Source organism: Lissotriton helveticus, chromosome 6, assembly GCF_964261635.1.
Source record: "Lissotriton helveticus chromosome 6, aLisHel1.1, whole genome shotgun sequence".
NCBI classification, from domain to species: domain Eukaryota; kingdom Metazoa; phylum Chordata; class Amphibia; order Caudata; family Salamandridae; genus Lissotriton; species Lissotriton helveticus.
Window position 1 is genome coordinate 519,326,930 of NC_136067.1, and position 12,227 is coordinate 519,339,156.

At 43.5% G+C, this 12,227-nt stretch overlaps 1 protein-coding gene across 1 annotated transcript in view; it reads left to right on the forward strand.

Annotated features, from left to right (window-relative positions):
• BEND6 (BEN domain containing 6) overlaps nucleotides 1-12,227 on the forward strand; it is a 487,762-nt gene that overhangs the window by 394,603 nt on the left and 80,932 nt on the right. The window contains exon 7 of the mRNA XM_078646806.1: nucleotides 2,983-3,175. Within this exon, the coding sequence (XP_078502932.1) occupies nucleotides 2,983-3,175 (193 nt within the window). The remainder of the gene's footprint in view (nucleotides 1-2,982; nucleotides 3,176-12,227) is intronic.

Sequence of the window (12,227 nt, forward strand, 5' to 3'; positions counted from 1 at the left end):
CCCGTGGACAACTCAGAAGGGTGTTAACAGTGGAGAATAGTTCTCTACTAGAGTGGGCAGCATCTTGGATCTTCTTAGAATAATAGGAGGTTTTTTGTCTGAATGATTAGGTTCTTATAGTCCTCTAGTGCAGCACAATAGATTTTCTTGTGGGATGGGTCATAATTCGTTCTCCACACCTGCTCTTTCTGTCTGCACTTAATTTTGGCCATTTTTAAATCTGACGAATACCAAGGAGAGGAAACCCGTTTTTGCGGCACTCTAAGTGCCTTCTCCGGTGCTACCAGGTTGGCCGTATAAAGAAGGCTGACTTGTAAGGCCGTAGCCGCCTGGTTGGCATCAGGGTAGGCCCCTACTCTTTCCTCAAGAGCACCTAGTAAATCTGACCTGGTGACTGATTTCCAAGCCCGGAATTTCCTGGGGGGGGCCTAAGTCTCCTTCTAATAGAGGAGTTGGTGAGCAGAATGGTGAAAAACACTGCAAAGTGATCAGACCATACCATTGGCGTTACCTTGCTTTTTGCAACATGAGGCATATTAGTGCAGATAGCGTCCAAGGTATGGCCCGCATTGTGAGTGGGTTCATTAACAATCTGCTCCAAATTATGACAAGAGAGTATGTCCAGGAGGTTAAGTGTCTCCGGGTTATTTGTGCTCTCAAAGTAAAAGTTAAAATCTCCCAGAATAGTATAATAATCGTGCTCCAGGGAGTTCTCTAGGTGGGATTGGATTGCCGCTGAAAACGGGGCTCTAGGGCCAGGGGGCCTATAAATTAGTAAGCCAGAGAACGAGGAGGTATTGTCAGATTTCAAAGTGAAGTTCATTGCTTCTGCACCCTCCAGGCTCTCAGGCATAGCCTGCAGAGTAAGCGAGGATCAGTGGATTATGGCTAAACCACCCCCCCTTCCTTCAGCTCGGTTGATATTTGCAACTGTATAGCCTGAAGGGACAGCGATGTTCCAATCAGGGTCACTGCTATCGTTGGCCCAGGTCTCTGTAAGAAATAGTACATCCGGATCTTCTGTCTGTATTAGACACTCAAGTTGGTATTTGTGTCTGGCCATCGACCTCACATTGAGTAGCACACAGCTAATGACCCTGTTGTTCTCCTTCGCAAGCTTAGTGCCCACCCTGTGATTATTCGGAAGAGGAGGGCCCCTGCCTCGCCCCGACACGATGTTCTTCCCCTCCATAAGTTCCCCCTTCCAGGTTATGCCGCGGACAGACCCAATCGACTTATCCCTGATATGGTGATCGCACACCCCTGTGCTAAATTTTAGAAGGCATTATACAGGAATGGAGTATTTCCCTATCCAGAAAATAACGACACATGATGCACTATTAATAGGGACAGTATGTCACCTATTATGAGTCGGCACCAGATAAATGGGAAATAGCATACAGAACTCACAGCTTACCAAACTATTCTTTACGAGGCACTTTCCCTGTGTAAATATCGGCAGACTGAATGTTGGAATATACCTGAATAAAATTACACATAGTGCAAAGCTTTAAAGCAACAGAGATTACTGCATATATCATAATGGAATGGCCCACTTGTAATTGAGGTAATAGCCCCAATCAGGAAATGCAAACATCGGGTAGGATTAATTTGCAAAGCCCTCATTTTAATAAAGGTGAATCTAAACATAATTTTGCTTACCGGCTTTAGATTGGATTTATGATGTTTTTGACAAGTGAGCCTTTCTGAGGAATGTATAGTTATAAATTCAAGATGTTGCTTCCAACTGTAATGGGTCTGAATGTAACTCTTCATAGGTCTTGCCTGAGACTGCACATGAGCTCTAGTTTGAGAGACATGTGGCTTACTTAGAGGGAGCTTAGAGCCCTTCCATTGCTTAACATTGGTCGGCTTCATCGTCCCTCCTTTCCTTGCATCCCCTTGATCAGCGCGCCCTGTCTTTGCTTTCTCTTCTTGTGTTTGTCCCTCTCCTGAAGCATGGCCCAAGTACTGCTTCCTCATCCAGAGACTTTCTACTACTTGCACTTTCAGAACGACTTTTTTTCTTTTAGTTGTGGCACTCCATCAGAGTGCAGGTGTTGGAAGGCCATCTCCACCCTCCCATTGCTTGGCCCCTCCCACCTTGTTGCTTGCCCCATCCAAACTGCCCCCTGCTGCATTGTGGCTTGCTAGCCCCATCCCAACCTGCCCCCTCCTGTGTTGTTGCTGGCTTGCCCTGTCCCATCCTCCTGCTCCTGTGCTGTTGCTTGCTTGCAGCGCCCTGCCCACCCCATCCCATGTTGCTGCTTCCTTGCGCATTGTTACATGCTGTTCCCATCCCTTTTGCACCTGTGGGCGCTGTTGCTGCTTGCGCAGCCCCCTCCCACATTGTTGCTGTTTGCCCCGTCCCTCCAACATTGTTGTTGCTTGACTCCTACTTCCCGCTCCGTCCTGCGTTGATGCTTGCCTGTCCCACTTGCATTATTGTTCCTTGCCCATCCCTACTGTCGCCCTTCTGCGCTGTTGTTGCTTGTCCTGCCTACCTCAAAGGTTGTTGTTTGCCCCCTCCCGTCCTGCAAGAAAAAAAAGATATGACACAGCAAGCACTAGCCGAGTCTTATCATTTTTCTTTCTAACTTGCACTTCAGCCACGCTGCTGTACAACATGGCTAGAAAACATTGACAAAGCCAGTAGCTCTCATTTAGGTGAGACTTTACGGCTTTGCCAATGCTTGTTTTCAATGCATGGGAAAAATGCTCTCTTGGCTAACACTTTTAATCCTTTTAAAACTAGTTTTGAATATCGTCTAAATAAGATGCCTGAGCAACCTCGAAAGTTAATGTGTTGTACCAGTTTGGCATTTTATTTTCAGTAAGTTGAATAAAAGGTAATAAAAGTTACCAAATTCAGAAGTGTTTGGATTCCAGTTTGTACTAATACATAGTTAAAAATTTCTTTGAGCATTTACGGTATCTACAAATAGTTGTTACATACTTGTCAATGTCTTTTTTATATTTCAGTTTAAGATTGAAAAATGGCAAATAGCACTTTGTAACAAGAGTAAACCCCAAAAGTTTATCAATGATTTAATGCAAGCTCTTTACACCCACGAGTATATGGCTACGCATAGCCTGACCGGAGCAAAATCGTCGTCTTCAAAAGACAGAGCAGCTAAGCCGGCAATGAATCAGAATGAAGTACAGGAAATAATAGGTGATTTCTTTCATATTTTAATGTACTGATCTTGTCATATCCAATTTAAAAAATATATATATTTATCTGAACTTAGATCATTTTATGGGCAGCTCGGTGAACTGTGGTGCACCTAAATTGCATATTGGTTGTACATGGTAAATGTAATGGAAACCACCTGAAAAATTCAAAACGGTATAAACATAGCATCACTATTTAAAATGGCATTTAATTAGAAGCTTTAAATATGTTACCACGTGGAATGCAGGAGGGAAGGTACTTGGGACAATAAATGAATTCCCAGGGGCCTATCAACGGATTTCTAGGCGAGGCTTTCCGGGGAGGGCATTGTCAATGTATACCTGTTGCAAACCTGCTGAGAAGAGACTATTATTTATTCTGGTATAAGACTGTAAGCAAATTTGGGAGATGACATAATAGGCTCAACTTTGAAGAAGGTAGGGGTATGGCTTTTCAGAAGAAATCCTCAGTCTAACGTCGATTCACAACGTATTCGAAGTCTCAAAACTGTTGAATTTATAGGCACATCTTTCCAAACATAACCCAGGAAATCTTTTGAGAATTCTATTTTCTCAAATGAAAAAAAACAGGTATATTTTTGCATGGTGAGAAAAGAACAAAGGTAAAGTAACTTTTTCTTGGGGAAAACATTTTTCTTGGAGAAGAAACACTTTTTCTTTGACATCCATCAATTTTGAGGATCTCCATTTCGCACTCTTGTGGCACTTTTTAGTCAGTCCTCATCACTGGGGCCTAAGTGCTCGAATGCGGCATTATATGTTTCTGTGCGTGTGTGTTTGGGTATGTGCATATACTTGAAGAGAATTAAAATCCACTTTTGGGCCTCAAATTCATAGATAAATCGCTTTCATAATGCTGTTTACCTTTAACCGGCAACTCATCTTTTAGTATCAACTAGGGGTTCTGTGTGGTTCATTGCTGTTCATTTTTACAGTTAGAAATGCATGCTCCATTAGGGCTATTCCATTTGTTGGCAGTGGAGTCCCAAACCAGGCAATTACCCAACATTCCCACTTCTTTGAAGGCAATGTTTGAGCACTCAAAGCAACTGTGGCCAACCACCTGAAACTCTCCTTGATTTGCAACAAAGAACATTTCACATGCTATCCTATCATAGGTGCCGATGGCCTGACAGCACTCAATTGACGCTCTTAAGACAATGACTTACGGACGACATAGAGGACAAATTAGCCCCTAATGCTCATCATATGAAACAATGTGACTTATTGTGATGCTCCTTGCTCAGTGTATGGACAACCCAAGACCTCATTCAACAACTCATTCAACACAACACTTTTTTATGTGTTCATGGGATTCCCAAGCAAATACTATCTGCTCCAATTTTCTGAGGCTTCCTGTAAGGTATTAAGTTCTGAGAAGATATTATCATCTAGTTTTCAACATCATAGTGATTGTTAGAAAGAGAACGTCAAACAAATACTTGACCAAATATTTTTGTTTCTTTGAATGCCACACCTTGTAACTCTAATGCCCAGGGAGGTGTTTTTCTTTTCTTTTCCCTCCATTTGACCTCATCTTACCTCCCTTCATTTAGTGCTTACAGAGAATATCGGTGGATGGAATTTACTGTTGTCCATTGATACTGATAAGGTATTTTTATTCAATTTATTTTGCCAATAAATATACATTGCTAGATCACTGAAAGACATTTAATGTTTGCAGTTGGACATGAGAAGCTTCTGTCTATTTTCATGCACCATTATATTTGTGTGTTTTTTCAAGCTCCTACACATACGCTTCATGTGATTTGTTGATTTCTGCATACTTCTCCTTTCTCATGTAACCTCTGCTGTTGCTACCTGTCTGGTCGCGTGGCTTCCTTATTCCCTCCTGATTAGTTGGTGACCGCAGACCTAACAGCTTTTCTGTTAGCATTCTTGAGCATCATGTACATTTGTCACCTAGTGTGGCTTTGCACCTTGTGAAATGTGCAAGTGTGTTGCAGGCATCACTATCCTTCTAGCGGCCATTGTTGGTTCCTTACCGTAGCAGGGGCCTTGGTGCCAAGCTTTTGGCAAATGCAAGCTGGAGCTAAAGCTTACTTACATTTCAGATCTTTCAAATTCAAGGTGGTAGACACCTATTCTTGTCATTCTAGGTAGCAGAAGAACACTACTTTAAAGGTTACTAGTTATTCTTCAGGTAGTGTTGCAAGGCTTTGAGGTATCAATGCTCCATCACGTTCAATGCCCATTTTCACACTGAATGTCCCTAGTTTATTCTTTCCAGGACTCGTAAATTAGAGATTGTTTTTTTATTCCATTTGGGCTTCTACCCTCTTAAGTGTCTTTCACTGAAGAAGCTTCCATTATCTGCATCCTCCTCGCAGTGTGTACACATTTCACCTATATCAGTTGTTGAGGACGCGTGGTCTTTCCCGCATGCCCTCTAATGTAATCGGCGCTGCCTGACTCTAAGATGGCGCCTGCGGAGGACATAATGCCTCTGGATAACTCCGGCCCATCTCAACAGCCAGTTCCTCGCCAGGGAATCCTGTCCTATGCTGTGTCCCCCCTCTGACTTTACTCCATGGAATCCTGCTCTCTGTGTTCTTCTCCTGATTCTTGACTTTCGTGACTGTTGTGCTTCCCGCCTTGTTTTGTTTTTTGAGATGGTCTCTGTGTATACCCACGACCTGGACATACCATTTTGTCTGATGACCCTTGTTTCTCTTTTTCCTGGACGGCCTTAAATTTATATGTAAATATGTATTATATAATTGTCCAAGCCTAATTGCTGTTAAAATGTATTCCTGTGTGAACTTGTTATTTGTAAATATAGAATTCTAACCACTAGTATATGTAGTACACTTTTATACTTACTACCATTCCTACGTGATTTTAGAGTTTATCTGTTTGTATCTCTTCTTGAGTGACTTTCAACTTGTACATGTACAATTTTTTCCTGTTTCTATCTCTTCCTTGAGTGACTTTACACCTTGTACATTTGCAATTTCTCCTGTTTTTATCTCTTCCTTGTGTGACTTTACACCTTGTACATTTGCAATTTTTTTCTGTTTGTATCTCTTATGTAACTCATGTAATCCAAAGTCCTTATGTAACGCAACTGGTTCTTTTGTAAAGTGCTCTGACACCTTCGGGTAATGTTCGCGCTATATAAAATCGCATTCAATAAATAAATAAAAATAAATAAAAAGTTCCCTCTGGGGTTCCTAGGCTACGGTCTGGTTCTACGGCAGTTCCTCCTGCTGGGGATTTCCGACCGGATGCCTGGGAGCGTCGTGGGCTTTTACAATAATACATTTCTGTTGAATTCTTACCGCTCCAGTGCTGTTCCTTACTTGATAGCGGGGTTCCTCTTTGGGCCATGCTAATGTCTCTATACTTGCACCTAGCCGCCAGCAGCCAGATCTGCCTGCAGCAATCCAAGAGATATGTGGGATAGGAGGTGAAGGGCTGCATCTCTTTAGGATGGCTTTATTGCCAACTATGTTCTTCATGTCACACAATTTGGAGCCCTCTGCGCCTCCCAACCGCTGAGTGATTGTATATACCAGGCACGGCAACACAAGGGAGCCCTCTTGATTATGGGTGGCCGGGGAGTGCTAGATTCTGTGCTGTCTGACACAAATTACAGGATCATGACTTTTCATAAGAACTTAATAGGAGCTCAGCTGAAAGCACTGGGGATCTTGCCTGTGATCTATGTGGAGCAATGGCATGTTTCATGGGCATCTTAAAATGAACGAGGCGAAAGAGCGACGTCTGATTGTCCAGTGCTACATGATCACACAGAAAGACCCTACGACGAAACAGGCTTCATGTGGCACGGTGACCCTGAGTTCAATCTAACTGTGAGAGCAGATCTCGAAAGAAGCCACTAGGAAAAAGAAATGTTACTTAGCAACGCGCATATTTAACTGTTTCTGGATCTGAATCCAAATTCAGGAAGAAAAAGGCACTGCTGAGGGAGTGGGGATGTTCTCAGATCCCTTGCTTCTTTTTACAGTTATTTTTCTTGCAACTCGTGGGTTGTTAAATCCAAATACAAATGTTTGAAACCTAAATTGTAGCTCCAAACGTTTCTCCAAAGTAATGCATAGCAACAAGTATCGAGCAAATGTCATCAAAATTAGTAGCACTAGGACAATTTGCTCCCATTAACAGAGATAACATTGGAGTGATCATAATGGATAGACATATCGAATAAAAAACTCAATCATGTTATTAGTAATAGATATTGAGAAAACATTTGACACAATATATTGTAGCTTCCCGGTATCAGTCCCACAAGAAATTTGCAAGAGATCCACAATGTCCAATAGCATATTAACTAACTTCCAAACCTGAAAATCAAAAGTAACAGTTTATTTTCCTTCAACATTACTATTTCTAGAGACACTGAACAATGTTTCCCTGTATTGCTGTTGATTTTTTGTTAAAGTAGAAACTTTGGTTAGACATATTCATGTTAAACCTTAATATTATTGGGGTAATGTTGTAAGTAGTTTAGGTAGGCAGCAGGAAGTTATTAAGATATATTTATTAAGTTACACAGCAGAGCAGTAAACCTCACAGCTGACCAGACCATCAATTGCCAAGGCTGGAATCTTCACATCACAGATAGAATACTCTAAGGTAGTATGGGAGACTGATAAGATAAGAACTCTAAAAAAGGACTACAGACACCAAGTAGCCATGTTGAAGAAAGTATAAATATACAACACATCTTCTGTCTTTACAGATAAAACACAAATGAAAGACTCAAACACCTAGTAAGAGTTATAGCATGGAAAACAAGAAGAAGAAAACCTATAACACATAGGAGGTCAGCAACCTCTTGGACTTCCAGATTACAAAGGCAAAGCGACAGGATCAAAACAAGGATCAACATGAAGATCATGAAGATCATGATGACCACCTTCTCCCCTTAGATTGACAAAGAAACAAAAAGAGACAGTCTACTCTCTACAATCCGTCATTGTGGCCAGCAAAAACGGGAAGAGACAGTTTACTTCTTCCGAACAGATAGGAAAGTTCAACAAAAGCCTCCAATTCTCAAAATGTTCTGGAAGGATGTTCCCAAAGAACATTTTGAGCCAGTTTACTTACAGTCCAAAAACAAGTTCTGGACCAGGTGTCTAGGTTCTGGATCTTTTCCTCTGGTAGTTCGGGCCACTAAGTTCCTTTATAAATTTTATTTCTTTTTTGGACAAACTGTCTCAGTACTGTGGGCTATACAGCCCGGTTCAAATCGCGGAACAATTATCCCGGTTCAAAGAACCACCTTGTCACAAACTTTGTCGTGGCACTGGAGCTCTTGTCTGTCACGAATCTCAGTCGTGAACTCTTCCGGTCCTGGGACACTCTTTGTCCACTACCGATGCTGATTCTGTGACATCCGTTGTCCCCTTCTGGACAGGTTGGAACCTTTGTTCACTTTCTTTTCTGAGACCTTTGTCTCCTTTTGGAACCTTTGTTCACTTTTTCTCTGAGACCTTTGTCTCTTTTTGGAACCTTTGTTCACTTTTTTCTGAGACATTTGTCTCCTCTTGGAACCTTTATTCACTATGGACCCTTTGTCTCCTTAGACCACAGGACTCTCCATCTAGGTCTCGGGACAACCTGTTGTGGCACTGGGGCGTTTGCCCACTTCCACTTGAGCCCACTTCCACTTGAGACCACTACCGGATTCCGGGACCCTTGTCCCCGTAGTGGGCTCTCTGTACCAGCTCTCCATCGTGATTCTGTGACGACCACTTAAGACCTCTGCCGATTCCAGGACCTTTGTCCCTCCTAGTTCTGCCGGTCCTTGGACTTACGACCAGTCCTTCATTTTGCCTAAATTGAAGTATGAGTCCCATTAGATTCGCATTTCACTTGGCATAGTTTTCTCCAGGTCATTGTTGAAAAAACACTTTCCAAATTTCTAGTTGCATTTCTTTTCTTGAGGTGTATATTCTTTTAATCCTTCTGAATGGTGTAATCACTTTTATGACTTCCAGTCTGATTTCTTTTTTATATATCTCTACACTTACATAGGAGCAACACTCTCAAAAGCTGGAATTAGATCAATTCTGTGGTGATGCTGAGTTAACCAAACTAATCTTGAACATTTTGATGTAAAAGATTTTGCTGTAGTGCTAATATTACTGTTTCTGCACTGCTCTTCAATGCCTCATGACTGTATGTGCTCAAGCTTCTTCACATGTAAATTCCAAGCAATGCAGTAATAAGTTTTATTAATTTCACATCTTGCTCTCACTTCACAGATGCTGCTTGAGATTCGTTTTGATCTACAATTCAATATCTAAATTGTGGCTTTGCAATTCCAAATTTAATGAGAATAAACTACACATTAAAATAACACAATGACTACAAGGTGGCACTCTTCTCAAAGGTTGAATATCGTTACTGCCTTTAAAAAGCACTTACGAGTGAAGACAACATCAAGGAAGGTTTCTCTCTTATATATATATTTTTTAAAGTGCACCCGTTCGTTGATGTCAACATTAATCAATACTTTTTCTTAACAACTGGGCAATGCTGGTGATGCTAAATGTGCATTTTTGTTTCTCTTCCAAAATACACACGCATAATACTGGCAGTGCATGCGCTTAGAAAGTCTTTTGAAAACATGAGTCAATACTTCTTTTTTTTTTTTTTTTTTTTTTAAAGGGTTTTATTGAAGAAAACAAGAGAAATTTACATATATCGGGTGTCATACATAGAATAAAATTTGCGATAGGTGAGCGAAGAAATCAATGTGGAAAATTCAATTCAGAGGAGTATGCAATGTCAACCTAGTTTGGTACATCAATAAGGAGAAGTACGATCAACAATCTAGCAAAGTAGCAGCCAGCAGGGCTCACCCACCCATAGTTTAGGAGAATGAAGATCAAGTCAGACACCCCGATACATAAGAAATCAATACAGGATAAACAACCCGTCTCTCGTAAAAGAAAAAAGGAAAGAAAAAAAAGGCCATAGAACTAAACTAAGGCAAAATAACAAGCCCCTCCCCGATCCCCCCACCCTGCACCCCTGCAATGGCTACAGCCCATCCCCACTAGCAGTGTGCCTGTCGCCCCGGAACTAGACCTAAAAGAAGGAAAAAGAAAGAGTGGAGGAGGAAATATCAAACAGGCCCCCGGTCTCCCTTATTCCCCGCCAGTAGCAACCCGCCCCTACACGTATCCAGAATAATACAATGCAACGATAAAAGTCAGACGGGGGGGATCTTGTAAGAACCACCCAACTCCCGCGCTAGTATAGGTTACAAATCCTGTATCAAATGAAGTCATTGTGCAAACCCATCCAGTCAAAGTCAACTCTGGCCACTGCGATTTTTCGTGCAAGCCCTGTCCGCTCGATCCGCCATCCCAATGAGAGTATCAAAATGTTGAGAAAGTTCAAAGTCAGTATGGAAGGCTTGAGGCCAGGATAATAGTACACAAAGTCTAAGAGTCAAACGATGTCCGCTGTCCACCAGAGATAAATCGCTAGAGCGTATTTGAACCATCCAGGAGAAAAAGGATGAGGTAACAATCCTACAGTCACTGGAGAACTCATTCTGAAATATAAGTTCATCCATGTCCACCTGGGGCGGCATCGGCATAGGGCATGATGTGGATTCGATAGTCCGGGGCTTGCTAGCCGTCGTTCGGGGGTCGACAAAAGATACAAAGTCTTGCTTCAGCACGGGGCCCTCCGTCTCAGACGCTTCCTGCTCCGCGGGTAAAACAGCGTGTTCCAGAACCAACAAAGGGTCGGAGTCCGGTCTAAGGCAGATGATATCAGCCGCTACGACCATCCTCTGGATGATGGCGGTGACCTGTGAGTGGAGCTCCTCAATGGTGGCCATTACAGTATTCAGCGAGGGTATACATTCCACCCGCTCCATCGCCCCTCGCGAAGCGACCAAGCAGGTCTCTGAACCCTGGAGGTCGACTACTCCGGGGCACCAGGCACAGGCAAATCCGATGACAACTGTGGGCACTCTCAAAAGCGCGATCTCAACACCGTCGCTGCTAGCGAGGAACCAAGTCCGTCGACCCCGGGAGCCCAACAGGGCCTCCGGGCAGCGGATCCCCGACCACAGCAACCGATGCGTCATGCCGCCTTAGATGTGAGATAAAACTGCCACCGATCCACGATCCGAAACGGACAAGTAATACTCCACTTCGGGAGACCGGACGCCACTCACGTCCCGCGGCCGATGTTATTCAACTCCAACCCGGCTGGGTTAGAAATCAAGGCCCCGGCTTCAACTCTGGGTTAGGCCGAGAATGGAACACGGCGTATCTTCATTATTCAAGCAGCTAGAAATTCCGGGATTGCACCTTTAGAATCAGGAACACCTCAGCTGCACAGGAGTTCGGTGAGAAAGCAGGATAATCGTCAGGATTTGTGAGCAACTGGCGGAGGTCGGCTGAGCCGGGAGCTTATGCAGCCATCGTGGTTGCTAGCGTGGCTCCTCCCCCGAGTCAATACTTCTTGACAGCGTGATCGTGATTTAAAACAGTTGCCAATGCTTAAAGCGCATTCACTTTAATCGCAAAATACACAGCATAATACCAGCAGTGTTGTGCTTTGCGAGTCCTTTTTTAGGTCTCACTGGTGATGCAGCGCGAAAGCGCTGTCGCCAAGGAGATCTATTGTTGTCGTCTTGCCTGCCAAGTGGTACAGACTGGGGCACGCGCCGATTGATGTCTGTGGACGCGCTTCTAAAGAGACACGCTTGCGCAGACGCGCTTTCATATACACACACAGCCCCTGCTTTCGCTTGGCAAGCATGCACTAACAGCGCGCACACACACACACACACACAGCCAGCCCCCACCTGCACGCACGCACACACACACAGACACACACGCGCGCACACACAGACACACACATGCACGCACACGCACACACATACACACACACACACACCCCGCCGCCGCCGCCTTCGGAGGTACATTGTGGGACTTGACACCCATGGTGTTCCGGGGCAGAATCCTGCTGGTCACTTACCTGCATGCCCTTTTAGATCGCCCTCAGTACTCACA